This window comes from Phoca vitulina, unplaced genomic scaffold, assembly GCF_004348235.1.
Source record: "Phoca vitulina isolate PV1807 unplaced genomic scaffold, GSC_HSeal_1.0 scaffold21, whole genome shotgun sequence".
Classification (NCBI taxonomy): Eukaryota; Metazoa; Chordata; class Mammalia; order Carnivora; family Phocidae; genus Phoca; species Phoca vitulina.
The window spans coordinates 24,710,678-24,737,231 of NW_022589724.1; the positions used below are offsets into that span (position 1 = coordinate 24,710,678).

Here is a 26,554-nt window from a genome sequence, read left to right on the forward strand (position 1 = left end):
CTGCCAGGAAAAGAAAAAATTATGATAGATTAGATCAGGCAATTCTGAAAGCAGCCGATGTTTTCGAGTTAGGTTAACGGTTCAAACCTTTTCTACACGGTCAGAGATTTATTCTGCATTAGTAAGGTTCCACTTTCCACGGGCTGCACTGCGCTGTGCATTGTTTCCCCAAGACCCGGCTACCTGAAATGTAATAGTAGAAAATAGTCACCAAACGCAGTAATTGTGAGAGAAAGAAATAGTTTTGTGACAACAGTGCCCTAAAAGCCCTGGTCACAGTTGACACTTGACACATTGACTGTCATAGTGAAGTTTGAAGAATTCATTTCATTTGTGAGCTTTCGGTTTATAATGTATTTATTAAGTATACTTTTGTTTTTATTGATACAGTTTAGATTTGTCATCTGAGCAAATCCAATTTGATTTCCGACTCTGGCCCACCCAGTTGAAAATGTACCCCAAAACATTACATTATTCAGTAGATAATAATTGCACACCTACTATGTGCCAAGAAGTGTGCTACGCTTGGATGTATAGTAGTAACAGACAGTTTTGGTCCTCGTGGCCCTTGAACTCTCGTGGTGAGACAGATACTGAAGAAAGAACCTCACAAATGTGCCATTATAAATGGGTAGGAAGGAAAATAGAAAGTGGCCAAGAGAGACGATAGCGCAGCGTTCAGATGGTAAGAATTCCCTGATTGGCTCTCCGAGCTAGTGTTGGCATGGAGCGTTTCAGCCGGAAGTGTGGGCAGCAAACGCCAGTGTGTTTGCAGAGGATGCTCTCCTGCAGTTACAGAATGCTGTGTGCTGTCTTCAGATGGTATTTTTGCACTGGTTACAGAAACCGTGCACTGTGGACCCCCTACGCTACCACTAAATAGAAACTTTAAGAGGCCCTTGTGCATGTCATTTTAGTAGATGTGTAATATTGAGGCAGCAGGGCTCTTCAGCCTGTATTAGGTTGTGATTCCTGGGATTTTACAGAACGTATCCAGCAACCGAAATGTGTGTCAGTATGCAGACTGGCGATCACTTAGGAGTGTGACTGGTTCTCTGGTAGGCTTTGACGCAGCTCTCCCCTGCTGCGGTGACTGCCCTAGGAATGCGCTCTCTCTAAAACCTGCTGGCCCCCGAGAGCCCATGCTCCAGGCTGAGTGGCAGCCTGGTCCCAGGACACGCGTGCACAGCTGCCCTCTGCTGGGTTAAGTCTCCCGCGTCTCCTGGGTTGCTGTCTAGCTAACCAAAGCCGTGTGTGAGTGAGTGGCTTTGAGGTGCTGCAGGTGAAGCTCCTTCCCGGGGGCCACCCGAGTCCCCGTGTAGCCGCTGGGGAACATTAAGTGGCACCTCCTCTAATTAACCTGCTGTAGTAAAGCTGCATGAGTCATTGTGTTAAATATGCATCTCGAAGCCAGAATGGCAAACCCACCACAGGGGTGTTCAGATTAATAGTCTGTATCTCTTTTCTTTCTTCCCAAGAGTCATTTAGGGAACGTGTTAGTGGATATGAAGCTCATTGACATCAAGGACACTCTGCCTGTAGGCTTCATCCCAATTCAGGAGACGGTGGACACACGTGAGTCTCCCTTTAGTACCACTCATCACAATGGGACTTTTCTTCCACCAGGTATATTTTTAGATGTTTTGTATGTGCATTTTTCTTTGGGAACATTTTAGGAGGCCTTGCTGCATGCCCGTGAATAAACCCTGCTGCTTTTGCCGCGTATCTGACTTGGTTCTCCAAGGAGTTTGTGGCGTTCTGGGTAGGAGCATATAAATGAGCAGAATGTCCCTTTCTCTTAGAATGGGCTCCCTGCTGAATTGGCTCACTCAGGAATGGAGCGGTGAAACTGGTTATAGTCCCTCCTTAGTCCACATCCTCTGGTGTCGTGGAAGCCAAGCTTGGCTCGAGACCCAGAAGCAAAAGGAAAAAAAAAAATCAGAGACGCCCAAGGAATATAAGTGCAATAATGTCCTTATTTTTGGCTCTTGGAGCACACAAGAAAAGCCAGAACCAGAAAGACCGCACGTTAGCGGACACAGGATCGAATCTGAATGAATACTCTGACCCCTGAGCCACAGCGAGCAAAAGCGAATCACTGACCAACCGAAGCTTCTTCAGGATCTGGGAGGGCTTTGCGGTTCTTGTCATGCCTGTTGGTTATTAAATAATGCTGGAAAACCTCTGGATATTTGAGCTTCCTCATTTTGATTTAACTTAACTTGTTTTATTTTTAATTACTGTCACCAACTTTAGGATGTCTCCAGCAGTGAAGCAGTAAATGAAAAACAAAGAATCCTTTCTTTATTACCCATGATTCATTTATGAAATCCTTTATCTCATTCTTTGTCATGCATACTTTATCTTTCCATAGTTAGCCCCATTTTGGACCCATAGTCTTTCGCTGTTTTCTTGCTAGCGTTTCGTACCGGCCAGACTTTGCGTATCTACTCAGCTGCCACTCAGCTGTCATTTTCTCGAAACAAGTCAAGTCCGTTGTATTGCATATTTTTGTTTTCTTAATAGTCCTCTCACTTTTGGACATTTTGCTTTTCTTGTTACTATATGTATTAGCTAATAATCATGCTAGCTGATATGTGGTATGTGACTTACCAGATGCTAAGCCCCGTGGTGAATGCTTTACGTACCTGACGTCACTGGATCTCCAGAAGAGTCCTGTTCGGAGATGGGTATTGTTATACCCATCCCACGTGAGGACAGTGGGACACAGTAACTACTGAGGGTTTGCAGAACGTGCCCATGATCACACATCTGGAAGCAGGGGAGTCACGAGAAGACACACAGGAGTCTGACTCCAGCCCTGCTGTTATAACCACGGTGCGACCCTGTCGCAGCATGTGGCGAAGTGCCTTTTACAGATGGATTTGATACATTTATGCATCAGGTGTTGTTGGTGACAGTTCTATTGAGATATAATTCACATACCATTAATTTACCCATTTGGAGTATACAATTCAGTGGTCTTTAGGGTATTCACAGAGTTGTGTGACTCTTACCACAATTAATTTTAGAACATTTCATCACACACACCCCCCCAAAACCCCTGTACCCATTAGCAGTCACTCCCCATTCCTCTCCAACCTGCCTCTTTTCACCCCTTCCTGGCCCTGGGCAACCACTGATCTACTTTCTGTACAGACTTGGCTATTCGGGACATTGCATGAAAGTGGAATCTTGTGATGGGGTTCTTTCACTAAGCGTAACGTTTTCAAGGTAGGTCCGTGTTGTAGCATGTGTCGGTACTTTATGCCTTTCTATTGCCAAATCATATTCCGTTCTGTGGACTTCTGCATTTTGCTTATCCGTTCAGTTGGCAGATATTCGGGTTGTTTCCACTTTAGACTGTTAAGACTAGTGCTGCTGTGGACATTCACGTACAGGTTTTTGTGGAGACACGTTTTCGTTGCTTGTGGGGCCGTACCTAGGAGTGGAACTGCCGGAGTCATATGGTAACTCTATATTTAACTTCTAGAGGAGCTGCCAGACTGTTTTTCAAAGGAGCAGTGCCATTTTGCATCCCCACCAACAGCACATGAGGGCTCCGGTGTCGCCGCATCTCCGCCAACACTCGTTCTTATCATTCTGGCCGTCTTACTGGGCACGAAGTGGTCTCTCGTGGTTTCGATTTGCATTTCCTGATGGTTAACGGTGTTGAGCATAGTTTTGTGTGCTTGCTGGCCATTTGTATATTTTCTCTGGAGAAATGTCTGTTCTGATCCTCTGGCATTTTAAATTGGGTTGTCTTTTTTATTATTGAGTTATAAATATTTGAACATATTCTAGATATGAGCCCTTTATCAATTATATGGTTCACAAAATTTTCTTTCTTTGGGTTTTCTTTTCACTTTCTTGATGTCCTTTGAAATACACAAGCTTTTTATTTTGATGGAGTTCCGTTTGTTTACTTTTTTCCTTTGTTGCTTATGTTTTTGGTGTCATACCTAAGAAAGCATTGCTTAATTCAAGGTCACCGCCTGTTTTTCTTTTTTTCTGAGGGTTTTGTAGTGTTCGCTCTTACACTTATGTCTTTGATCCATTCTGAGTTAACTTCTGTGTATGGTGTGAGATAGGGGTCCTCCTTTATTCTTTTGCATGTGAATGTCATGTTGTTTCAGCATCATGTCTTGAAAAGACTATTCTTTCCCCCATGGAATTGTCTCAGCATCCTTGATGAAAATCAGTTGACCATAAATGTGAGTTTTTTTCTGGACCCTGAGTTCTCTTCCATTGATCTGTATGTCTTTCCTCATGCCAGTACCACACAGTCTTGATGACTGTAGCTTTGTGGCAAGTTTTGAAAGCAGGAAGTATGAGTCTTCCACCCTCATTCTTCTTTTTCAAGATTATTTAGGCTAGTCTGGGTCCTTTGAATTTCTATATGAATGTTAGGCTTAGTGCATTTCTGCAAAGAAGCTAGCTGGTATTTTGATACGAGTGGTGTTGAATCTATAAACCAGTTTGGGTATGCATCGATTTTGAAGGATTTTCTTGTGATGAGTTTCCAAGTACTGGAGGCTACTGGGTCTTAGGTCCTCTACGGTCTGCTCCAGCCTTCTACAAACGTCTTCCTCATCTTCAAGCACCCTATACTTTACCCAAACTGAGGCACTCACTGTGCGCTCTTCACCCTTGTTTCTTTCCTGACTCTACTTATTTTTTAACTCTTCGGTATTTTTTTCCCTGTCTGAAAAGCCCTTTCCCTCAACTCTGAGTATCCACACCCCGTATCTTTCAAGGGTGAGCTTTAATTCTGCCCCCTGCATGAAACCATCTCTGACCCCCAGATACCAGTTTCAAGCAAGCTCTCTCTCTTCCACAGTCAGTGGAGATTGATGAATGCCTTGTGTAGGCACCGCAGGCTTTGTGAGAGAAGGCAACTGACTGAGATGCTGGCCTTTCTCTCCGGGAGCTTAGTCTGGTGGGTGACCTGGCCCTGAAAACATGGAGTTGCATTACAACATAATCAGAGAGAGCTCTCTCTCGTCAGAGAGATCAGGGACCATCTGCCTTCTCTGCTGCTTTTCATCACACCCAGCTCAGCACACATTCAGCGGATGGAGGGAGGGAGGGAAGCACCACAGGTTACAGTGGCCAGAAGCCAAAGGAAGAATAGGTTCTGTCTTTCACTTCCCACCTCAACTCTGTCAGGACACACTGTGGCTTGGCCTAGGGCGGGCAGCACTTGGACTCTGGAGTCAGACTCACCTGAGACTGTCTGGCTTTGCCACTTACAGCTTTAGTGCCCCAAGCAAATGACTTCACCTTTCTAGGCCTCGGTTTCCTTATCTGTAAAATGGGGGGATTAGTATCTACCTCATAATGTAAAGCTTGCGTTTTAGCTGCTGACATGTTTTCTGCACGTCTGCACTACTTACCTCTTTCTTTGAGGGCGAGATCCATGTTTAATTCACTTGTGAATCACCTGAGACACCTGCCATACACGGTGTCTTGCTCAGAGGATGGGCTCCATAAAGATAAGCTTTATTATTCTCTGTTGCCAAATTAACTTCCAGAAATACCAGTTCACAGTACCACTCATGATACAGGCTTGTGCCTGTATTCCACACGCTTGCCAGCATAGGTTTTAAATTTTTACTCAGTTTTACTATTCTAATTTTATTTAATTTTCATGTCATCATTTATTAGCAAGGCTGAACATTTTCACAAGTGTTTGCTTGCTGCTTTTGCTTACTCTTACATGACTTGTCTGCCTAGGAGCTAAAATTGCCTTGTAGACTTGTATTAATTTCCTACTTCTCCCTCGTGCTTTTCTTAGTTTCAAAATTTGCATTGGTGTTCATTTTTGACAACTAATTGACTTATAATGTCTTTATATTGATAGACTCTAGAGCCACAAGGGGATTTCCCATTCTGCATTTTCCTCTTAATTTGTTGAACCAGTTAAGTGAGGAGGCCCAGGGCTGCGTCCTGCCTGGGCCTGTGGTCCAGCTGTGGTGGGACCCTGGGGATCCTGGGTGGGAGGCCTCTTTCCCCTGACAGTTGCTGCCCGTGGGCATTCTGAGGGCAGGTCCTGGCATCACCAACAAGCGTCTTATCACACAAGGAGGGTGGGTTTAGGGCAGCCTGTTCATTTTGGGTAGTGTGGTCATTTCCTGGAGCCTGTCCCCAGGGGGCAGGGTGAGCCCAGGCTGACCGCATGAACCTGTGGTCAGCTCTGTGAAGTCTCAGTGCATTTAAGGCCCTGATTTTATAAAGTCAGCCAAAAAGATGAGACTTCTGTAATGAATTTAAAATAGTTTGTTGCTATCCACACAGTACTTAAAAACTGGAAGACTGTTTGTTTTAGTAAAGTGCTGTATCCTTTCCGTGTGTTCATTAGCATGACTGAACACATTTCTATTGACTCTGTATAATATGTTTACTTAAAATTAGGCCTGTTTAAGCATGTGTAATTAGCGGCTTCATCTCTTACCCCGAGTTGCTGTAGACGGAGGAATAGAGCAAAGAGCAGCGTGGCAAAAGCAAGTAATAGACCTGCATTTTTGCCTATTTGAGGGAAGTTCTCACCTTCTTCACACTTTCCCAGGTCTGATCTTACCATCTAATAGTTTTCGAAGGTGCGGTGTTGGTCTGGGTGTTTTCCTCCAGGATGCCATCCCTGTCTTGTAGGGTACAATGTCTGGGGTCTGGATTCAGGACATTGTTACTCATAGCTCATAGATCTGATCTAGCCCTCAGTTTCCTTGCCTGGGAAAAGAATCCACCAAGTTTCTGAGTTTCTACCTGGCTCTTTAAAAGACACCCTCCCCCCAGTCAACAATAAGACAACACAACTGACGGTAATCTCCCCTTGGTCAAGTCAGGACCGGTGGCATGACTGTCCTTCCCTCCCCACTCGGTGTCTGATTTGAGTGTGCTTACTTCCTGCCCCAGAAGTGAAAGGTCTTGAAAGTCAATGCCAAACGCTGACATAAATTGTGCCCTGGAGGCTTACTGGTAGTAATGACTATAAGAACATTCATGGCTATGCTTTATTGAGCACTTACTGCGTGCCAGGCGCTGGGCAAGCGAAGCATAGGAAGTGTTATCACATTTCATCCACCCAACGTCCCTTTGGGGTGGGGTTTCATTAACTCTGTTTTACAGATAATGAAACCTAGGCTCAGAGAAATTAAGTCACTTGCCTAAGATCATAGAGCTGATGGCGGAGTTGGGATTTCAACCCAGGCACACCTGACTCCTGTATCCAGTGTCTGCAATTGATGGGAATTCATATTTAAAAACCACAAATGAACAAACAAAAAACACCCGGTTAGTCACCATTGGAGGTTGCTAGATCGCCAGCTCATTGCTTTAAGATTTAGTAAATAAGAGCAAAGAATCACGTGTTTATCTTTCCTTTCCTGTACCGAAGCTTTTTCAGGGAGACCAAGTAGTTGAAGAAGAAAAGTTACTTTTTATGTAGAAGAATTCCACCTAATAAATACAGAAGGAATCACAGAATTAGAAAACCACCATTTTGAAAACTTTAGTGAAATTACGGATCTAGGCAACAGTCATCAGGGGATGAAAATGCTGCCCAAAGAACAGTTGTTGGGGACTTGTTATAACCCAGGTCGCAGGCCGACCCCACCGGAACCCACACAGGGTGGCAGAGCTGCACTCCGTGCCTTGTGACAGGACGCCATCGGACATCTCTGCACCACTTGTGAAGCGTTCCTACCTAAAAAAAATAATCTAACCGGCATCTAATCAAGCCTTTTGCTCTAACTGCCAGTTCACAGGAAATACCTGAGAATGACCCAATTTCCCCAACTTACCAGTGGCCTGAAGGAAAGGAGAGGGTAGAGAGGTCCTTACAGAATAAAAGGAACCTAAGAGGCCTAACAACCAGATTCGGTGCATAGACATCGTTTGGATCTCGATCCAGGCAAAGCAATAGTTAAATGGTATTTTTGAGACAATGGAGAAAACTTGAATATAGACTATCTACTGGGTGATACTAAGGAATCATTGTCCGTTTTGTTAGGTATGAAAATAGCCTGCTGGTCATAACAAAACAAATTGTTGCCATAGATGCCCACTGAGATATTGATGGGTGACATGACACGATGTGGGGATTCATCTTAAATCCTCTGGCAAAACCGCCAGGGATTGGGGGGGAGAGGCGAAAGCAGCTTGTCCGTTGTTGAGAGTGTTGAAACTGGATGAGGGGACCAGGTGGATTCAGTCTGTTGTTCTCCCCACTTTGGGAAATGTTTGAAAATTCCCATAATAAAGAGTAAAAAAGAAGAAAAGTCCACGTGGCAAAAGTGTTAATATTCAGGGTGTCTGTGTGTATGTCCCTGATGGCTTGAGCAGTGAGCAGATGGTGGTTGTGGCCTTTAGAAGCCAGCCCCACGGGTTTATTCCAGCTCTGCATGCCCCTGGGCGCCCTTCCCGGCAGGGGTGCCTGGGGTCAGGTCCCAGGTGCAGGGCAGGGCGACTGGTGCCCGTTCCGCAGTCACAGCCTCTGCACCCTGCGGAGGGCAGGTGGGGTGCAGCCCAACAACCTGGATGGCTAGTCGCTCCTGCCACCAGGAAGGGAACGGGACAGGAGACACGGCATTCAGAATAGAGATGTTGGCATCTCTGGAAGACTCATACCTTTTCTTGTTGTCCTTTTCTTCAGAGGAATTGGCTTTTAGAAAAAAGAGGCTGTGCATTAAATTTATCCCACGGGATTCAACTGAAGCTGCAATTTGTGACATTCGGATCATGGGCCGGACCAAGCAGGCCCCTCCTCAGTACACGTTTATTGGGTAAGTCTTAGTAACATGGATGGGCTGTCTTCTCTCTGCCCAGAGAGCTCAGGTCACTCCTGGGGATAAAGTCCTGAGACTGTGGGACCCACGGGGCTCTCGGCCACCTGCCTCTCCGGCCTGAGCTCTCATTGCTGCCCTTCTTGCTAATGCTGCTGCCAGTCCAGATGCCGAGCTCTTGACCTCTCTGTGCCTTTGTCCATGCTGCTTGCTCCATCTAAGGGCCTTTCCTTCCCTTGTCCTTCTGTGTGTTCGTCCTTCAGGATCCTCGGGGACCTTTCCACATAGCTGAAAGCCCAGGTGTCCTCTCCTTTTTGACCACTCGGCCTCAACTCTCTGCATTGTTTATTCACCCCACTAGAGTTTGAGGAGCACCCATTTGTACCTCTGGGCCAAAGACCCTGGATATGGTGGTGAATGAGCAAGCAAAGCCCGGCTCTCGTGGAGTTGGTATTCTAAAAGGAGAGACAAGCAACAAACAAGAAATAAATGAGTGAGACCATTTCGTTAGTGGCAAAAATAAAACACAGCAATGAATGGAGGCTACTTCAGCGAGCGTGTCGGAGGTGGGGTGGGGGGTGGTGACATGGGACAGAGATGTAAATGTCAAGAAGTCAGCCATGCAGAGATTTGAAGGCCGAGCCTTCTAGGCTCAGGAGAAGAACAAGTGTAAAGGTGGGAATGGGTGTGGCATGTTCAGGAGCAGAAAGCAGCCCGGTGTAGCTGATGTGGGTGAGTGAGGATGAGTCGGGCTTTGGGATGAGCGGTTAGCAGGACCTCATACAACATGGCGGCACTTTGGGTTTTATCCCAAGCATGCTGGAGAGCCACTGGGAGGTCTGAGTCAGGAAGAAACCTGAGTATCATATGAGTACAAGATAATTCCTCGTGTACTTCTTTGGTCTGATGTTCATCTTCCCTGAGAGGCAGAGGACAGCTGAGGGCTAGGCCTCTGTGTCTTGTCCCGGTAGCCTCAGTACTAGGCACGGGCCCAGCTCTGTAGCTGTTTTGTAAATACGAAGTACAGGGAATCTCAGGATTTCATTCCGGACTCTTGCTTGTAAGTGACAGGAAACCCAACCCAGGCTGGCTCAAGCAAAAGGAAGAATTTGTGGTCTGGCATAACAGCGGAGTTCAGGGGGCCGGATGGCTTCAGGTGTGGCTTGAAGTAGGTGCTCAGAGGACATCACTAGGGTCTAGTTTCCCCGTTTACCTCCTTGCTCCGATTCCAAAGGGAAGACCACATCTTCTCCCCTAGTTAGTGGACTAATGGTGGTGTGGGAGCTCTACCTACTTTTCCTTCGGGTTCAGTTTCTGAGGCAAAGAGCAAATCTACGTTCTTGATAATTCAAGCGGGTTCTAGAATTCAGTCTAACTGGTCTTAATTGATCTCACTGAAGTCCTGTGCCCTGAACCCATGACTGCTACTGGACAGGTGTCATTGAGAAACCAGAACTGAGCTGATTTTCATCCTGGTGCATGAAAGTTCATTTAGACTCTTCGGCTATGGAATCTGAATGCTCTGTCTCAGAATTCTGTGATCATCCCCTTCCTACACACTCCAAAGTCCTGTTTTGCAACATGGTTTAAACTAATTATATGAACAGGATTATGGGAGGAGGAAATAGTTAAGAGAATGACTGTACTTCAGGTACCTAGAAGCAGCCATTTACATATAAATAGTAGAAAGCAACAATTTAATAATGAATTTTTAAAGTCTAATTTCAGTTACTATGTGTATTTTTAATTACAAGCGATAGTACTTTAAAAGACTCAATTTTTAACCAATTTAAACAATTCTAAAGAATAGATTGTTACCATATATATCTTGATAATCAAAATTAGAGCCTTCTTTCTTTTATATCATTTTGGAAAGATTGCTAAATAAAGCATATTTTGTATCATCTTAGAGCAAAAACTCCTTTTCAGAAGAAGAAAATTCCAGTATTATTTTTAAGGAAGGAAAAAGAACAGTGTCCAGAACTCGGAGTCACCTTTTTCTTAAAAATGAGGACATACATTACTCTGTAAGAGTTCAGGGTTGTCGGCTGGGGGAGACAAACCTCAGGCTGAGAACAGCCCCTCCAAGGCCAGGACCGTGGGGCCATCGCCAAGGTGTGATGGAATCAGGGTGACCTATGGGAATCAGCCACCTGGTAAGATGTGATCGTGGTTTAGAGTAGTTCCTGTAGTGTACTGAGAAGCTGCCAGGAGTCTCCACTGAATAAATCTGTCCTCATCGTTTGACGAGATGCAGTTCGATGGGGGAGTTGAGAAGTTTTAAGTTGGATGTGGCTAAAATAATCCTGTTCCAGTTTCTAAGACCAAACCTGTCTTGTAAACACTCATAATGGGGTGGGGTAGGGGCACACATCAGGGAACAGGAGACCTGATGTGGCATCTGTCAAGCCCCTTTGTGATCACTCTTGGTTGCAGTGGTCCACGGGGCACATGCCTCAGGCTTTGTGGTTTGAAGAGGTCTCACCAGCTGCCCCTGAGAATGAGGCCAACTGCAGGTGATATCCAGGCATTGGGAGCTTTATGCAGAAGTTGGTACATGTCCTTGAGCAGGGTGGGGCTAATTCCCCTCATAGGGAAAAAACCAGGCACATGCGGGTGCCTGGGTGGCTCAGTTGGTTAAGCATCTGCCTTCAGCTCAGGTCATGATCCCGGGGTCCTGGGATCAAGCCCTGTGTCGGGCTCCCTGCTCAGTGGGGAGCCTGCTTCTCCCTCTGCCTCTGCTTCTCCCTGCCCCCACTCAGGCCCCCCCCAAATGAAATCTTTAAAAAAAAAAAAACCCAAACAGGCACATGCATCCATTCGCCCATTGTTGCCCCATCTGTCTCACCCTAACCATACAAAGAACTTGAAGTGGATTATTACATAATTACCTATAATGAAGTGGCAAAATAAAGAATTTTGAAGACTGAGAACCAAGGAAAACATCAATAGTGTAGTCAGAAGGCAGGCTCCAGGGCAGGTAAAAAAGATGGCAAATCAGAGAGCCTGCCTTGTTGGGACAATTGACTTCACATCAGGCTCTGAACTCTGACACCCAGAGCACAAAGGGCAGTCATGGAACTGATCTTTGTGGGCAAGAGTGGACTCCCTGGTATTGGAGACTGTGATTCTTTTAAATGAGTTGGTTTGCTTCGTTGCTCAGGTAAATGCTTTGTGCTGAACCGCACTATGAAGATTTCTGTTTTCTCCTAAAGGGAACTGAACAGCATGGGGATCTGGTATCGAATGGGCAAAGTACCGAGGAATCATGATTCATCTCAGCCCACAACACCTTCCCAGTCATCAGCTGCTTCCACGCCAGCCCCCAACCTCCCCAGGTGAGGCCTCGTCAGTGGTGTCTTGTGCTGTTATGCATGTTACAGTGATGTGGTCTTGGGCCTCACTGCGTGGCATTTTAGAACACCTCCACTTAGTATCTGCTGAAAACTGCAGAAGCAATATACCGCTAGAGGAGATTTTTAAAAATCCAATTAGAAATGTTTACATTACACGAATGTAAAGGCCATTCTGTATTCTATCTTGTACGTATTCTGCAGGCTCCTAGGATAGCAGAATATGCAACTTTAAATTGGCTTGCTATTCTAAAGAGCTCATAGCTGCACATAGACACATGATTTGTAGCCATGTGGGTGGGATCGCTGGCCGTAAGACGGCAGAATTCCCTCTCTGCCTTGGTCAACAACTCATTTGAGGGTTGGTAAGTAATTTTGCTCGTTTTCATGTTGTTTCTTTTCCCAGTGAGCTACAAACTAAGAAATGGGTAGTTTGGGTACGAGAGAATAGCGAGAAGGTTTTTGGGGGAGCTGGTTTCAGTAATTCCACAAAGAAACTTAGGTTAGCAAACGGGTCACTCTGCACCTGATTTCAGTTTAATAGAGGTAGTCATGGTCTCTGCAAAAAGCAGGTGGTAAAAAGAATCCTGTCAAATAAAAAAAAAATCTCACCTCTCAGCACTGACTTATCGTGGTGAGCATTGCCTAATGTTGAGAATTGTCGATTTCCTATGTTGTACACCTGAAGCTAATATAACAATGTATGTCAACTCTAGTTCAATAATAAAAAAAACACCCTGTGCCTTACTAGTAGTGAATTATTTGAGGGCAAGGCACAAACAGCAATGAGGGATTAAATTTGAGAAAGTGATTACAAAAGTAAATAAAACAAGAATCGGTGAGGCAGTGCTGTTTGGGGATGGATGTAGCATAAACGAGAGGACTCTGTCCTTTGGGTCTGGTCTTTCTTGTGACAGTTCCGCAAACCCAGAGTGATACTTCAGCTTGACTACTCGGAATGGCCTGAAACTTGACAAGTAGTTTTTAGTCTCAAATTGGCATGAAGAGACAGGAAGAGCCAGCGAGCTTCCCAGAGTCGCAGGGTGAGCAGTGGAGTGTCTCCAGTTTAGGGGTACCGGGCTAACACAGCTCAGGTCAGCATTTTCACGGTCCTTTCTCAATACCCAGAGCACGGACACAGCTGCGTGCTGTCGCCTGTGCCGGGGGTCAGCTCAGGCCCATCACCTGCGCTCAGGCCAGCTCAAACCCATAGTTCTGGAATGGTTACAGCGGCTGCCTATTGACATCACATGGTCTGGAAGGGCCTAGACTTGGGCCCCACCTCCAGGCAGGCTATAACTTTCTGTTGGATCAAGGGTACTGCTTCTCCTGGTTAAAGCAGGAAGAGCGACCTCCCCAGAAGCTTGCCAGGCAGCGAGAGAACACGGTCACTAGCAGCTGAAGCGAGAGGGCCCGAGAACACAGGCCACGGGAAGCCAGGCGGAATTGAAGGTAGTGCGTTAGAACCAAAGGTTTATAAGGTTTATGTATTTTATGTAAAACTCTTGTACAGTTTGTGGTTACAAGGGCGACAAGGAAATTGGATCAGTTTTGTTTTACTTGCCAGATGAAATAGATGTCAGAATAGTCCATATAAAGTGTATTCCCGGGGCGCCTGGATGGTTCAATCGGTTAAGCGTCTGTCTTCGACTCAGGTCATGATCCTGGGGTCCTGGGATCAAGCCCCATGTCGGGCTCCCTGCTCAGGTGGGAGCCTGCTTCTCCTTCTCCTCCCTGTTCTCTGTTGCTATCTCTGTCTCTCCCTCAAATGAATCTTTAAAAATAAATAAAAATAAAACGTATTCCCATGTGGCTGGGTTAAGCCCACCGGTATGCCGAAGGATAATCAAATGTTACATTAATGCTTCCGGGTAAACGCCACTTGTCTGTCCCCAGCTTTCCTCTTTCGCTGGGCAGTCCTTTCCAGGTGGTATGCACATCTCTGTGACCCTCCTAATGAATTGCGACGGGGGGGGGGGGGGGGTGTCTTTGCTTTTTGTATTTTCCTATTCAGTACCTTTGACTTTAAAAAAATGAAATGCTGATGTTTCACTCAAAATTTCCACTGAAGGTTTGTGAAATGATGAGCATCTTATTTCCTTGAGGCTTCAGGTCTGTGATCTCCCCAGCAGAGGAATCCGATAGCTTTCTCTCCAGTGGTGGCCTGTGGGAGACGCTTGTTTTCCTGGTGTGGGGGTCTGCAGTGGGCCTGTAGGGTGAAGGCTTCCAAATCCAGCTCCTGTGACCTCTGCTCTCCCCCATCCCTAAGCTTCAGAATTTAAGCTAAACTGGTAGTCTCTTCTTCCCTTCCTTTTTCGTGTTTCTGTGCCTTTGCTCATGTGGACAGCTATACAACGATGTGTCTAAAATCCCCTGGCTTAGATGTTGGCTCAAATGCCTCCTCTCCCAGGAAGCCTTCCCTGAACACCCTGGGGCTGGGCCTGGGCCTGGGCTGGGCTTTCCTCTCTGAATGCTTCTTTTCAGCCATCAGGCCTTCACCTTGGGTTGTGGTCAGGTTGTGAACTCCTTGAGGGCAGGAACCATGTCCAGTGCCTGTTACCTCCTAGCGCTCCGCCCAGATCCAGGCACATACTCAGTTTTGCAGCAAATGCTTCTCCAACAGCCTAGGACCCTGTGCTGCAGCTCCCCCCTGCCCCTGACGACTCCTGAGTCTCTGAGCACTCCTTCGGTCCTTTTCTGACTAGAGTGTAAGCATAAGAAATACTTCCAAGTGTGGTCTTTTGTGTGGACGCAGGGATCAGATGGCACAGCGGGGCTAGAGAGAGAGAGCGTGTGCGGTGATGCAGCGCCCTCTACTGACCAGATTTGGAGGTGGCCAGGAGGACTAGCATGCTGGTTCCAAGCAAGGGATAGCAGGCCCTTTTCCCAGCAAATCCCCAGGGGGACTGCAAGGGACCAAAGGAGGGCCAGTAGCAGACCTTGTTGCCTGCTTGAGCTCGAGCTTTTATGATGTATTGTATGGTGACTAACATAACATAATAGAAAAAGAAAAAGACAATTTTAGCTAAAAAAAAGCTAAAAACGTGTGCTCTGCTTCCATTTCTTATGTTGTTACTCATATTTCAAAGAATTCTGTGCCATTTTTTGGAGAGCTGTTATCCCCAGCTTATTTCACGCAAAAGGAGCGGTTGGTGGACTTTCTCCAGAGTTGATGAGTCATCACCTGAGGACCTCAGGGTCCTAGCAGAACTGCGTTCTCCAGAGGCAGGTGCCAGCCCTAGGAACAAGTGCTTCCTGCCTGTTTCCTTCCTGTTGTTGCAGGGAATGCTAGTCGGGAGGCCAGATCTCGGTTGTCCTTTCAGAATGGTTGGGCCCCTGGAGAGAAGAGGGAGCCCCTTGGCTGTATCCAGTGAATCGGATGCAGTGTTTGGTAAAGTTCATGGCAAAAGACAGGATGACAGTGTGTCTCGGCAGACTTCTTCCTTGTTCAGTGACTCTTCATCTCACACGCATACATCTCTGCACACGTTTCCTGACCATTTACAATTGAGAAAGGCATGCCACCTCTTCGAGGAGTGTGGAGCCCCCGTTTTCTCTCTGGGCATCCGGGCTGCTCTACCCTCTGCCTTTCTGCTCTGTGCACCTTGCTCAGCATAGGCTGGCCTTGGGGCTGAGGCACCGTCCCCTCTCCCCAGATGTCTGACGGACTGGCCTCAGCTTTGCAAGTCAGCCTGGTCCATAGAAGCAGACAGTTGGTGTCTGGATCCAGGCTTTTCTGGTGCTCTTCCATGCAGCTGCCTTGGGGCAGAGGGCAGGTAGAGGAAGCACCTTCCCACTTCAACCACAGCAGGTCCCGCTCCTCCTCTCGCACCAGGTCTCACATATGGTTCTGCTGCTGCCAGTTCCAAGGTTTGGAAGGGCTCTGGGAGGCAGGTGGATTCACAATTGATGGAGCACCGGTTGCCACAGAGTGTGGATAAATGAATGGCTCCATGTCGTCCCGGGAGGGGGCCCCTGGTGGACTGCTGCCCCCTGGCTTGCTGAGCAGTAGAACCATGGGCTTGATAAAGACATCAGAGGCACGCTTATCAAATTTGCAGATGACACAGAGTCATTAGGGAGAGCTGATGTGCTGAATGACAGAATCAATACTCTGCATCTCGAACACCCTACTGGCACCAGGAGATGAAAGGTGTTGGGTCAAAACAGCATACCCCACCCCCAGGTTAAAAAAAAAAGTCAGCTGCACAAGAACCAAACTGAGGACACCTGGCTTAGTGATTTGTGTGCAGTGACCAGGCTGGGCACGAACTGGGATTGTGTAGAATGCGGCCTGGTGTGCCCAGTGGGGCGTGTCCCGGGAGGTAGTGTCCTACACCTGTCAGGTTCATTGGGAGGGTCACGTCCACTGCCACACACCACCTTGTAAAAGTTACCCAAACTGAGCACTGAATTTGGGTACGACGAACCGTTGTTTTGTCCTGAGTAGAGACAGGGCAGCTGGCCTCAGCTGTTTAAATGGTCAATATGTAGCCAAGAGAAGTGTTTCCAGGTGGGGATGGGTTGTTGGCAGCCCCAGAAGACAAAAAATTAGATCACGTGGACTGAAGTTTTAAGGTGGTAGATTTAGGCTTATCATGTTCAAAAAAAATTAAAGAACTCCCCAAAGGCAAAAATGCCATGGCGTTGAAGAAGCCCACGCAAGAGGTTGTATGCTCCCAGCCATGGGCAGTGTTCACACAGCATTTGGATTTTTCAGACCTGCAGGGGTTCTTCATAAGCCTTATTTAAGAAGTGTATCTTGTCCCCATCCTCAAAACTTCAGACTCCCACGGCACCTGGATGGCTCAGTTAGTTAAGCGTCCAACGCTTGATCTCAACTCAGGTATTGATGTCAGGGTCGTGGGTTCAAGCCCCGCAGTGGGTTCCGCACTGGGTGTGGAGCCTACTTAAAAAAAAAAAAAAAAAAATCAGACTCCCAGACCTGCACAGTAGGTCTTACAGACACCTTGCCGAGGGTGCCTCCGGGCAGCTCCACTGGGTAGGGAGGGCGCAGAGCAGGGGGTGCTTGTCACCGGGGTCTGCCCGTGTGGCTTTCAGTGCTTCCTCGCCATCTGACTTGTGGCCATTGTCCCCTTCCGCCCCCCAGTGCTGGTGTCTGGATGTGTCCCTGAGCTGAGGAGGGCTGTGGGGCCCCCCTCCCTGGGATGGAGGGTACAGAGGGCCCCCGGCGGTGCTGACCCTGCAATAGGCAGTCTGGACTCCAGAGTGCTGGCATTTCCACCTTATGTGGACCCCGGGCTCGGGCTGTCCTAGGAAAGATGGGACGTGTGGTTCTAGTAGCTCCACTGTGCCCTTCCCCTTGGCCTGAGTCTTGCACATTGTGCTTCTGAAGGAGAAGCTGCTCCCTCAGGCTGGGGGCACGTGTGATCCTGCGCGGACATTGGCCCTCCCCTGGGAGAAAGTGTCTTCTCCACCCCCCACCCCCACCCCAGAGCCCCAGAGCCCCAGAGCACACACTCCTTCACCAGCTGTTGAGTCCTGCCCCGCAGTCCCAGCCTGCGAAGTGCAGCCTCTGGGGAGCTTCTCCCAGGTGCCAGGCGGGGCTGAGCTTCCCTTATAAGGCGCATGGCGCTGCCCTGAGTTGTTCCAGTAATCTTCCGGTGATTTGTCAGCTCCCAGCGAGTTGTCAGTCACAGGTTCCAAAGTATGTTTCTTAGTGACAGACATAATTGTACTTAACTTTTTGCATGGATGTTATCAATCTGTGACAGATACTCTGGGAAATGGGGCATTTTGATTGCAGAAGATCTGTCACATGCATTTAGTCTTTCTCTCAGGGACACCAGGATTCAGTCACAACTTTTGCATGTCGATGTCAGGTTTTGAGAACATAGATCCTTGCTGACCTCAAAAATCGTTCCGTCACTCCGATCCCAGGGCTGTCATCTGAAAGGTTAATGGCTCTTCCTAAAGGAGAGAGACAACCACACTGCGAGGATCTGGAATTCAGGCCGTGCACGCCCAGGCGCGCCCCCCATCACAGCCGTTGTCAGAAGCCCGTGAGCCGCTGCGCTCTGTCCCCCACCCCGGACCCCTGGACCCCACCTTCCTGGGGACGTGGGGTCAACCCGCGGAGTAAGCCAGCAAGCGGAGGGAGCCTCAGCACACTGGGTGGCGTCCTGTCGTCTAAGCCTGTCACTGTTCAGTTACAAGGTGGTCTTTATGCTGCAGAGGACGTGTGTCCCCTGCCCTGTTGTGGCAGGACTTGAACAGCACCCATCAGGGAGGCCAAGTTTCCCCAACGAGGTGTTTGCCGCCGTCCCGAGGGGCGGAAGCCTTGGCACCAGAGACGTTGCCTCTCAGGGGAGGAGCCCCAGCAGGTTTTCCTGTTGTGTAGGTTTAATGGAGAAGGCTCAGCCTAGGGGAGTGGAGGGAATTCCAGAGTGGAAAGCTCTTCTTTAAGGTCCCTCATTTACGAGAAGGGTTGTCTCAAGGTGAGATTAGAAGCCAAGGGCCGCCGATTCCAGTGATTCTTTTCTTCCCCCATAACAGTAAACGTTGTATGTCCTGGATTCCAAGCTCACATCCATAGGGACAAGAGACAGCTTGGGGGTACGTGAGCCCTGGGGGAGCTCTCTTGGTCCCACTGAAGGAGGGTTTAGGGCTGGCCGTTCCAGCGGGGGGCCTTCGGAGCCTTGCACCTCCGCGGGGCGTGCCCAGGCAGGACTGTGGGTCTGGCTTCACTTGGGATAATTAGACTTCCTTTTCCTTCACACGAAAACCACACGTTTTTGTTTTTTAACTTTGAAGATGGGATACACATTTTCATATCCTTCCTGGCTGTGTCACCCCTTTGAAGACTTACTGCAGATGTTTTTCAAACAGAGCACAAGCACCAACACTGTAGACTTGAGTTCCCCTCACTCTGCCCCTGGTACCTTCCACCCACTGCTTTCGAAAGTACCAACAGCCAGGGGTGCTTCCGAGAAGGGCCGTCCGTGGGGTGGGACCTGAACACTGATTTAAATCAAAGTTAGATTCGAGGTTGAGCTTCCTGGGGCTGAGGTATTATTTCAGTAGCTCATCTTGACATTCTTTGCCTGGACCTTTAAAGCCCTAGGTTGCCTGCTGTCCTGTTGGGGTTTCCAGATTTCCACATGTTCTTCTTCTTTTCTGAAACCTTCACTGGCTTCCTATTATCTGACATACCTCCCACATCATCTTGCATTAATCAGATGAGTCTCTTCTTGACTCCTGAGCACATCCCTCTCCTTCCAGAACCGTCTCTGCTCTGGCCATTGCTGTGTATCTCGGCCCGTCCTGCCCCTGCCCTCCGGGAAGGGGCAGACCAGACTCCAGAATGCAGAGCCTTAGTCCCGTCCACCTTCCAGCCTGGGATAGCCTTTGCCCCTTCTAGAAAGCCCGCCCAGTCTGTTTTCCCCCTTCCCCTCCTCCAGTTGCTCGCACCAGACGATTCGGCATTTCACCTTTTCCTGTCATTGCTACGTGTATTTATGTTTGGTCTTATGACTAGATTTGCTGGCTTATTGATGACAGGGATTCTCCTGTTTCTGTTCTGTCCTTTAATGCTTTAGAAAAGGCTAGTCACACAGAAATACAGATGATAACATTGTACTCCCGTGTATGGAAACTTAGCAAGTACTTTGAACTGTGTCCTCTCACTTAATTCAGCAAGTGTTCAGTGAAAAGCACGTGGTCCCAAAATGGCAGGGACCTTTGAACGCCAGGTTCCTGGTGTATCTGTTGAATGTATAAAGTGAGCTGGTTTAGATACATAGCACGAGGTATTAATCTACTGATCCATCCCTCTTCCATCTGTTCTGCCAGCCAGCAGAGACTTACATTGTATCTGCTACATGTCTGGCACTTTCCAAGTGGTTTACAAATAAGAACTCCTTTAAACCTCCTAACAGCTCTGTGAGTAGGGTACTGTTATCACATCCACTTTAAGATGAGGACACCAAGACCAAGGAGGTGAAATCCCTTTCCCAAGGTCACACAGCTACTGAGCGGCAGAGCTAGGATTTGAACCCAAGCAGGGGAGCGGCCTGTGGCTTACAGACTGTCTATGCCCCGAGGCTCCTGGCCACAGGGTCGCCGGCTATGAAGCAGCCACCCGGGTGTCCCAGCCGTCTCCATGTGTGGCCTCTGCAGGCTCCTGACCAGCAACTGGGAGCCACGGACTTGGCAGAGTGTGCACGTGTGGGTGCGGGGAGCCCGTTGTCTTCCCCAGGCTCCTCTGGTCGGGAGCTCCCACGAGGTCTGCATCCACACCCTTGTAGGAGACCCGTGAATGTTGGTGGGGCCCAGTCCACCGGAGCCAGAGATGGCGGCTGAGAACATGTGGAGGCCATACACGAGGGGTCCGGGCGGCGCGGCTCCCTCCAGCGGTCTCTGAGCCCACGATGAAGCGGGGTTACAAGCGGTGTGAGAGAGACCTACAGGGGAGAGTTCTCGGAATATCTTGGAAAGGCTTGTGTCACAGAGCTTTTGCTTTTGCAACAGTATCCAACTTCGTTGTGGTGTCAGAGCGATGTTGAAGGGGAGATTTCATTAGAATGCAGTTTGGTTTTGCTGGATATGAATGATGAGTTGAGGCTGAGCGATACACTTTTTGATATTAATTTTTAATATGGCTTCTTGGGAAGTCAGAGCTTCTATTTAATGAAGAATTGACTATTAGTCAATACGGCTTCCATCTCTGAGCTGGCCGTCTCTGCTTTCACTCTTACACATCAGGTTTTGACAAGGTAGTTGCCGCTTGTAAATGTGGTATCTTTGTAATTTTTGTGACTCTGTGAGTGTCTAATTTTTCTTGGTGGTCATGACGGTTATGCGTGCTGCTTGGCGTTGTCCCGGAAGCAGGGCTGTAAATGTGAAATAATTTCTTCCCGTGCCTGCTTCATGGGTGCGCGCGGGCTCTTTGTGCGCTTGGTTTAAGCTCCAGGGTTTGGAGAAAGGCCTTTTTCAGGATTATGAAAATAGTTTTCCGTGTGTCAGAACAGATTTATCAGTTCACTTTGGGGTCGGTTTTGTGAACCAGACCATTTAGAGGAGGATATTTTACCTTTTATCAGAGCGGAAGCTGACAATCTATTTGCAGGTAGCTCTACGGAATATTTCACCTGGATCTCTCAGTGTAAATCTAGCTGCCAAACAAAGTAAAAATGGGCGTTAAGTGAAATTTCTCACTATTTTATACCCAGCACCCAGCCCCCGCCCCAGTGCTGTTCTATTTCAAGGCAGGGTTTCAATTATTAATTTGGATATTTAACAAAATCCTGGGCTTGCAGTAACTTTTAAAAGGCCCCTTGAATTTTATTTGGGTCAGGTTTTTGCCCGTGGGTAGGGTAGCATTCAACTTGAATATCTTTTCTTGAGCAGATGTTTTGTTTCCAGTTGAATAATAATAATAGTTATTAGAATAAATAAAATTATCATCATCATTATTTCAGCTACAATCTTTTGAACATCTTGTGCCAGGCATTGTGCAAACACTTCATAGATATCGTTTTAATCTTTATAACCATGCAGTGAGGTGCATAATGGGGATGAGCAAAGCCTTTAAGAAATGAGCAAGATGCAGTGGGGAGAGGTGGCAGCTGAACCAAGGGCAGGGCATCAGGACTCAGGAGTCAGGACAGGAGCCTGGTCCCACCATCCCTGCCTGAGTTTTAGGACTTCACCTCACTGTCTCCTACGGCCTCACCAGGGACCAAACATTAGCCACAAGCCATTCCAGACCATGGTCCACATTGCACCTCCTTATTAGTCATTGCTTTATTTTGCTAAACAAATTGTTTTCCACAGCTTCCGAGATTGATTGAGCAAGAAGGAGAAGAATGCGTCTTTGATTCTTTGTTAGGGTTTGTTGTTTTCGGCTCGGACTGTTCCCTGCCCACCCTTCACTCTCACGCACGTAGCCTTTTATGGATCTGAGTTTGGCAGTCTCCCTGCTCTTGAATTTTGGAAAAGCGGATATTTTAGTAAGCTGGAAGAAGATGAAAAGCTAGAAGTGCCCATATGTTCCTTGTTTTTAAAAGTAGGGTCAGTGAGGTTTAGAGACTCTTTAAATATTTCAGTTTATAAGATTAGACTAGATCATCTGGAATGGAAGTGCGGTGCCCTGGGTCCCAGACTTCGCTTTTTTCTTCATTTCTTTTATATGGGAGGTAGGTGTTTTGGCATTGCAGGGTTCAAGTGTAATAAAACTTAAATGTAGTGAATAAATACCATGATTTGGAGTGTTGCTGCAACTGTAAACTTAGTTTCTTTCTTTCTCCTTTCTTCCTTTTTCTTTGTTTCTTTCTCTCTCTCTCTCTCTTTCTTTCTTTCTTTCTTCTTTCCTCCCTCCCTCCCTTCTTTTCTTTCTTTTTTTAAAGTAATCAGGGACTTGGAAAATAGCCAATTGGTACAAGGATGGTGTAACTTAACCGCAAACTCCAAAGCTTTAAAGGAGTACAGTCTTTGGCATTTTTCTACAGAAGCATTTTCTTCACCCAGTTAAATCTTCACGGGTTGAGATTAAGCATCCATCCTGACGTGTCTGTTCGAGTACTTTGAAATTGCACACAATTGTGCATTTTGTTGAAACCACGCCAACTTTTGCTCTTATTTTCTCTTGGATTAGGATTGGTAAATATGACGTGGTGCTGGTTTGTCTGGATCCCAAGATATTTGCAGAAGCCGGGAATCTGAGCAACTGCCTAGCCCAACCCCAAGTTTCCAACAAGGTGGCCTTGGAGGTGACTTGATGCCACACATGTGGAGAGAGGTGGGGCTAGGACCAGGTCTCGCCTCCAGTTACGGCGCACCTAGCATTTTATACTTCCTGCCATGAGGTGGGACAGACAGCATTTTCCTGCCCTTGGTTGCCCCACATCAGGTCCTGGGAGACACCTGCATGAGGGAGGGCTGTGGTCACCAGACTACCCAGACAGGAGGGACTTGGACCTTACTTGTTTTCCGGGCCCCGCACCCTTCTCCACGTAGAGAAGCGGGAACTCTGTGCGCTCGCTGGCATTTCCTGTCATGTTCATTCACTCTTCATACCTCTTCGATTCTAAATTTCAGGAGTAATTTGTCACTTTAGAGGAGGGAGTCATTAATAACCATTATTTAGAACTGTCGAGGCTTCCTCTCAGTGTGTGAGTGTCTGAGTTAAGCATCCAAAAAATTGGCCTTGTTGGTGGCAAACAGGGCCTCCGTATTGACAGATCCGAGGCTGCCCCACCCCCACTAGCCTTTCTCACGTTCTAGTTATTCCAAGTCTGTCTTTAATCACTGAGAGGGTGGCGGCCGAGTGGTTAAAGCACGTCCTCCTGGAATTCATTAGTATTATTACCAAAGACCGTGTTGTAAATTGTTGATTTTTTTTTTTTTAACTGCTTGGAAAAAATTTCTCCTTAACTATTTCATTTTAATGTGCTTTAAAAAAAAAAAAAAGGAAGAAAGATTTTTCTCATCAAACATTTGAAACAAAATAGTTCAGAAACCCTGACTTCAGATCTCACCGGGTGTGGGCTGAGGGGTTGTCCTAAAAGAAACTGAAATAGCATCTCAGCCACCCTCAGGCTGTGGGGTGGGGGCCCGGGGAAGAACCCCCCAAACCTGCTGAAGGTGGTTAAAAAGAATTGGCATTCAATGTATGTTAATGCACATTGTTATTCTTTAACATTAAAATTCCACCAAAGTAGTAATAATTACTGTTAATATCTTTCAGTGGAAACTTACAGTAAAGGAGCAATAGTAGAAACAGTATTTAAGGGAGAGCTGCCGGCGTGCTAAGAATGCAAATAAGTGTTATTAGCCTAATGATTTTGCCGTCGCCATGGTGGTGCGGCAGCAGTGTTGTGAATATGTCATCCGGCACCCGTGAATTCGGAAAGTGTGTCAAAATACAACTTCAATTAGTTTGCTCTAATTATGGCTCTGGAGAGTTTGTAACTACATCACTCCTCATTAAAAGAGATTTTCTTATACGGATTATGTAATATACAAAGGAAAGTTTCAAAGTTCCCGACGCCGTTTGCTCCCGCAACGAGCAGGCTCGGAGCAGGGCTGGTGGATCCTGGGTCTACTGCTGCCACCGGCCGGGCCTGGCAGAGGCAGGGGATGGGGACAGGGGGGCGGAGCCGGGGGGCTGTGGCCAGAGGGGGCCGTGCTGGTGCTGCATGGAGCAGCTCACCCCTCCTGCTAAAGTGGCCATTACAAATGGAGCTTTGACGATTGCCACAAGAGGGTAAATGAACCCATCTCAAGCCTTTAACAGAAAACTGCTCATCTGAAACTATGGGGATGTCCCTCACCCACAGCACCTGTGAAGTCTGGAAGCAGAAAGCTCTTAAGACCTACCATGGCCAATGTGTAAAGCCAGCCTTTGGTCCTGTCCTAGGGGCCTCGGGGGAGATTTCATGGGAAAACTTACTTTGAGTCCTGCAGGATCACATGGCCTCTGTGAAATGTCAAAAGTCCTTTTTTTTTAAGATTTTATTTATTCATTTGAGAGTGAGAGAGAGAGAGCAAAAGCAGGGGGGAGAGGCAAAGGGAGAGGGAGAAGCAGGCTGCCCGCTGAGCAGGGAGCCCGATGCGGGACTCGATCCCAGGACCTGGAGATCATGACCGGAGCCGAAGGCAGACGCCTAACAGGTAGAAAGATTAGGTAGTTACAAATAGGTAGTACAAATGCTATTGTTGAGGGGCGCCTGGGTGGCTCAGTCCATTAAGCGTCCAACTCTTGGTTTTGGCTGAGGTCATGATCTCAGGGTCATGAGATGGAGGCCCCAGTTGGGCTTCGCTCTGGGCATGGAGTCTGCTTGAGATTCTTTCCCCTCCCTCCCCCTTCCTCTCCCCATCCTCCTCCCCACTCGCGTGCACTCTCACACTCTCTCTAAAATAAATAAAATCTTTTTAAAAACTACTATTCTTGAGCTGTTGCCATTTTGAAAGAAGGGAAATCCACATTTTCTTATGCTGTTACTGACTTCCCTCCCCCTTGAACCCAGTAGGGCTCTGCAGTGCCCATCTCTGCGAGGCCCCCCCGTACAGGGTGTAGACAGCTAGAGCGGGTCTCGGGGCCACCGTACAAGGCTGTTCCCTTGAGCTTTGCTGCCCCTCACCACGGCCATTCTCCTGAGCAGCTAGTCACAGCATCCTTGTGACTCGCCGGTTGGAGGAGCTCAGTGGTACATTTTGAATCCAAGAGTGAAATTTTAGAATGCTTGTTGAATGTACCTGGGCTTTGGGTGCCACTCCTTACCCCCCCCAATTTATATACACAATGCAGGATATCCAAAATACAGCTTTGAATATGTTTTTTTGACCTTTGATTGTTCTCTTTGTCCTTATTTCTGGTGCATACAGGAGGGTATGTAACTTGGCCTTCTTTATACGACTCACAAGCAGTGTTCTCTTGAGTGCGTTCTATCGCTACTCCGAGCTTCAGTTTCCTCTTCTGTAAAGTGGGGATAAGAATATCTCCCTTGCAGATGGTTCTGAGAAATAAACGGGGGACACATGAAAGTACCACACCAGGCCCACAGCGGGCACTCGTGCGTGTGGCCTTCTGTCTTTGTCCAGTCTGAGCCCGAGACCTCTCTGTTGCCCTCATTTGGCTCCTTTCTGCCCCCGCTGTAGCTTCAGTCACGCCCCTACCCCCCCCCCCCCCCCGCCGGTTCTCACAGAGCCAGACTGTGGGCTCAGGGGCCCCGCGGAGCTGGGGCAGGGATCGCTGTGCTCACAGGTGAGCAGCTGGTGAGGGGTTAAGATAGTAATTGTGTAAGTCTTCCAGGCTTTCTCCCAGTTCTGCGATAATTTGATGAAGAACTTCACCCTAATTAAATATTCAAATTAGGAATAAGTGTCAATATGGCTTCCCATTGCCTGGAATGATGATTAATTGTATTCAAAACTCTAGTGGCCCACTGTAATCTAAACTGAACCGTTGTTCTTGATTATTTCTGCACCGCACTTGCCATGTTTTTGTTTTAAGATTTAAACTAGTAATTGATTTGCCATATGCTGTCGAGCTGCACATACTTTAAAGCTGTGCGTTTAGGAACTTAGGGAGTTTGGAATTTTGATTTCCTTAGTCTTCCAGTGGCAGTTTTCTTGTCCAGTGCAGAGTGATTTGGTGGGGAGGGGCTGGTGTCTGTGTTGCCCAGGAGGAAAACTCATTATATAGTCAAGTTGGTAGGCTGAGGTGGTATTGATCATAGCAAATGGGCTGCTTGAATGGAAAATGAACAAGTCTGCATTTACATTTAGCTTGTGCTTTGCATTGTCTCGGCAAAGCAACATGTTTCTAGTGGAAAAAGCATCAACTCAAATCCTAGCCCAGCCAGTTTCTTTCACTCTGTGTTCCTGGGCAAGTCCCCTAACCTCTCTGAACCTCCTTTCCCCTGATCAGTAGAATAATACTTACCTTGTTGGGCT

General features: G+C 47.5%; 1 protein-coding gene across 10 annotated transcripts in view; it reads left to right on the forward strand.

Moving 5' to 3' along the window:
• MVB12B (multivesicular body subunit 12B) overlaps positions 1 to 26,554 on the forward strand; it is a 263,743-nt gene that overhangs the window by 140,540 nt on the left and 96,649 nt on the right. For 8 of the 10 annotated variants that reach the window (XM_032418694.1, XM_032418695.1, XM_032418693.1 and 5 more), the window contains 3 exons: positions 1,479 to 1,626; positions 8,654 to 8,783; positions 11,999 to 12,121. In XM_032418694.1, coding sequence (XP_032274585.1) covers positions 1,479 to 1,626; positions 8,654 to 8,783; positions 11,999 to 12,121 — 401 coding nt within the window. The remainder of the gene's footprint in view (positions 1 to 1,478; positions 1,627 to 8,653; positions 8,784 to 11,998; positions 12,122 to 26,554) is intronic. The other 2 variants (XM_032418698.1, XM_032418699.1) reach the window with 1 other exon arrangement.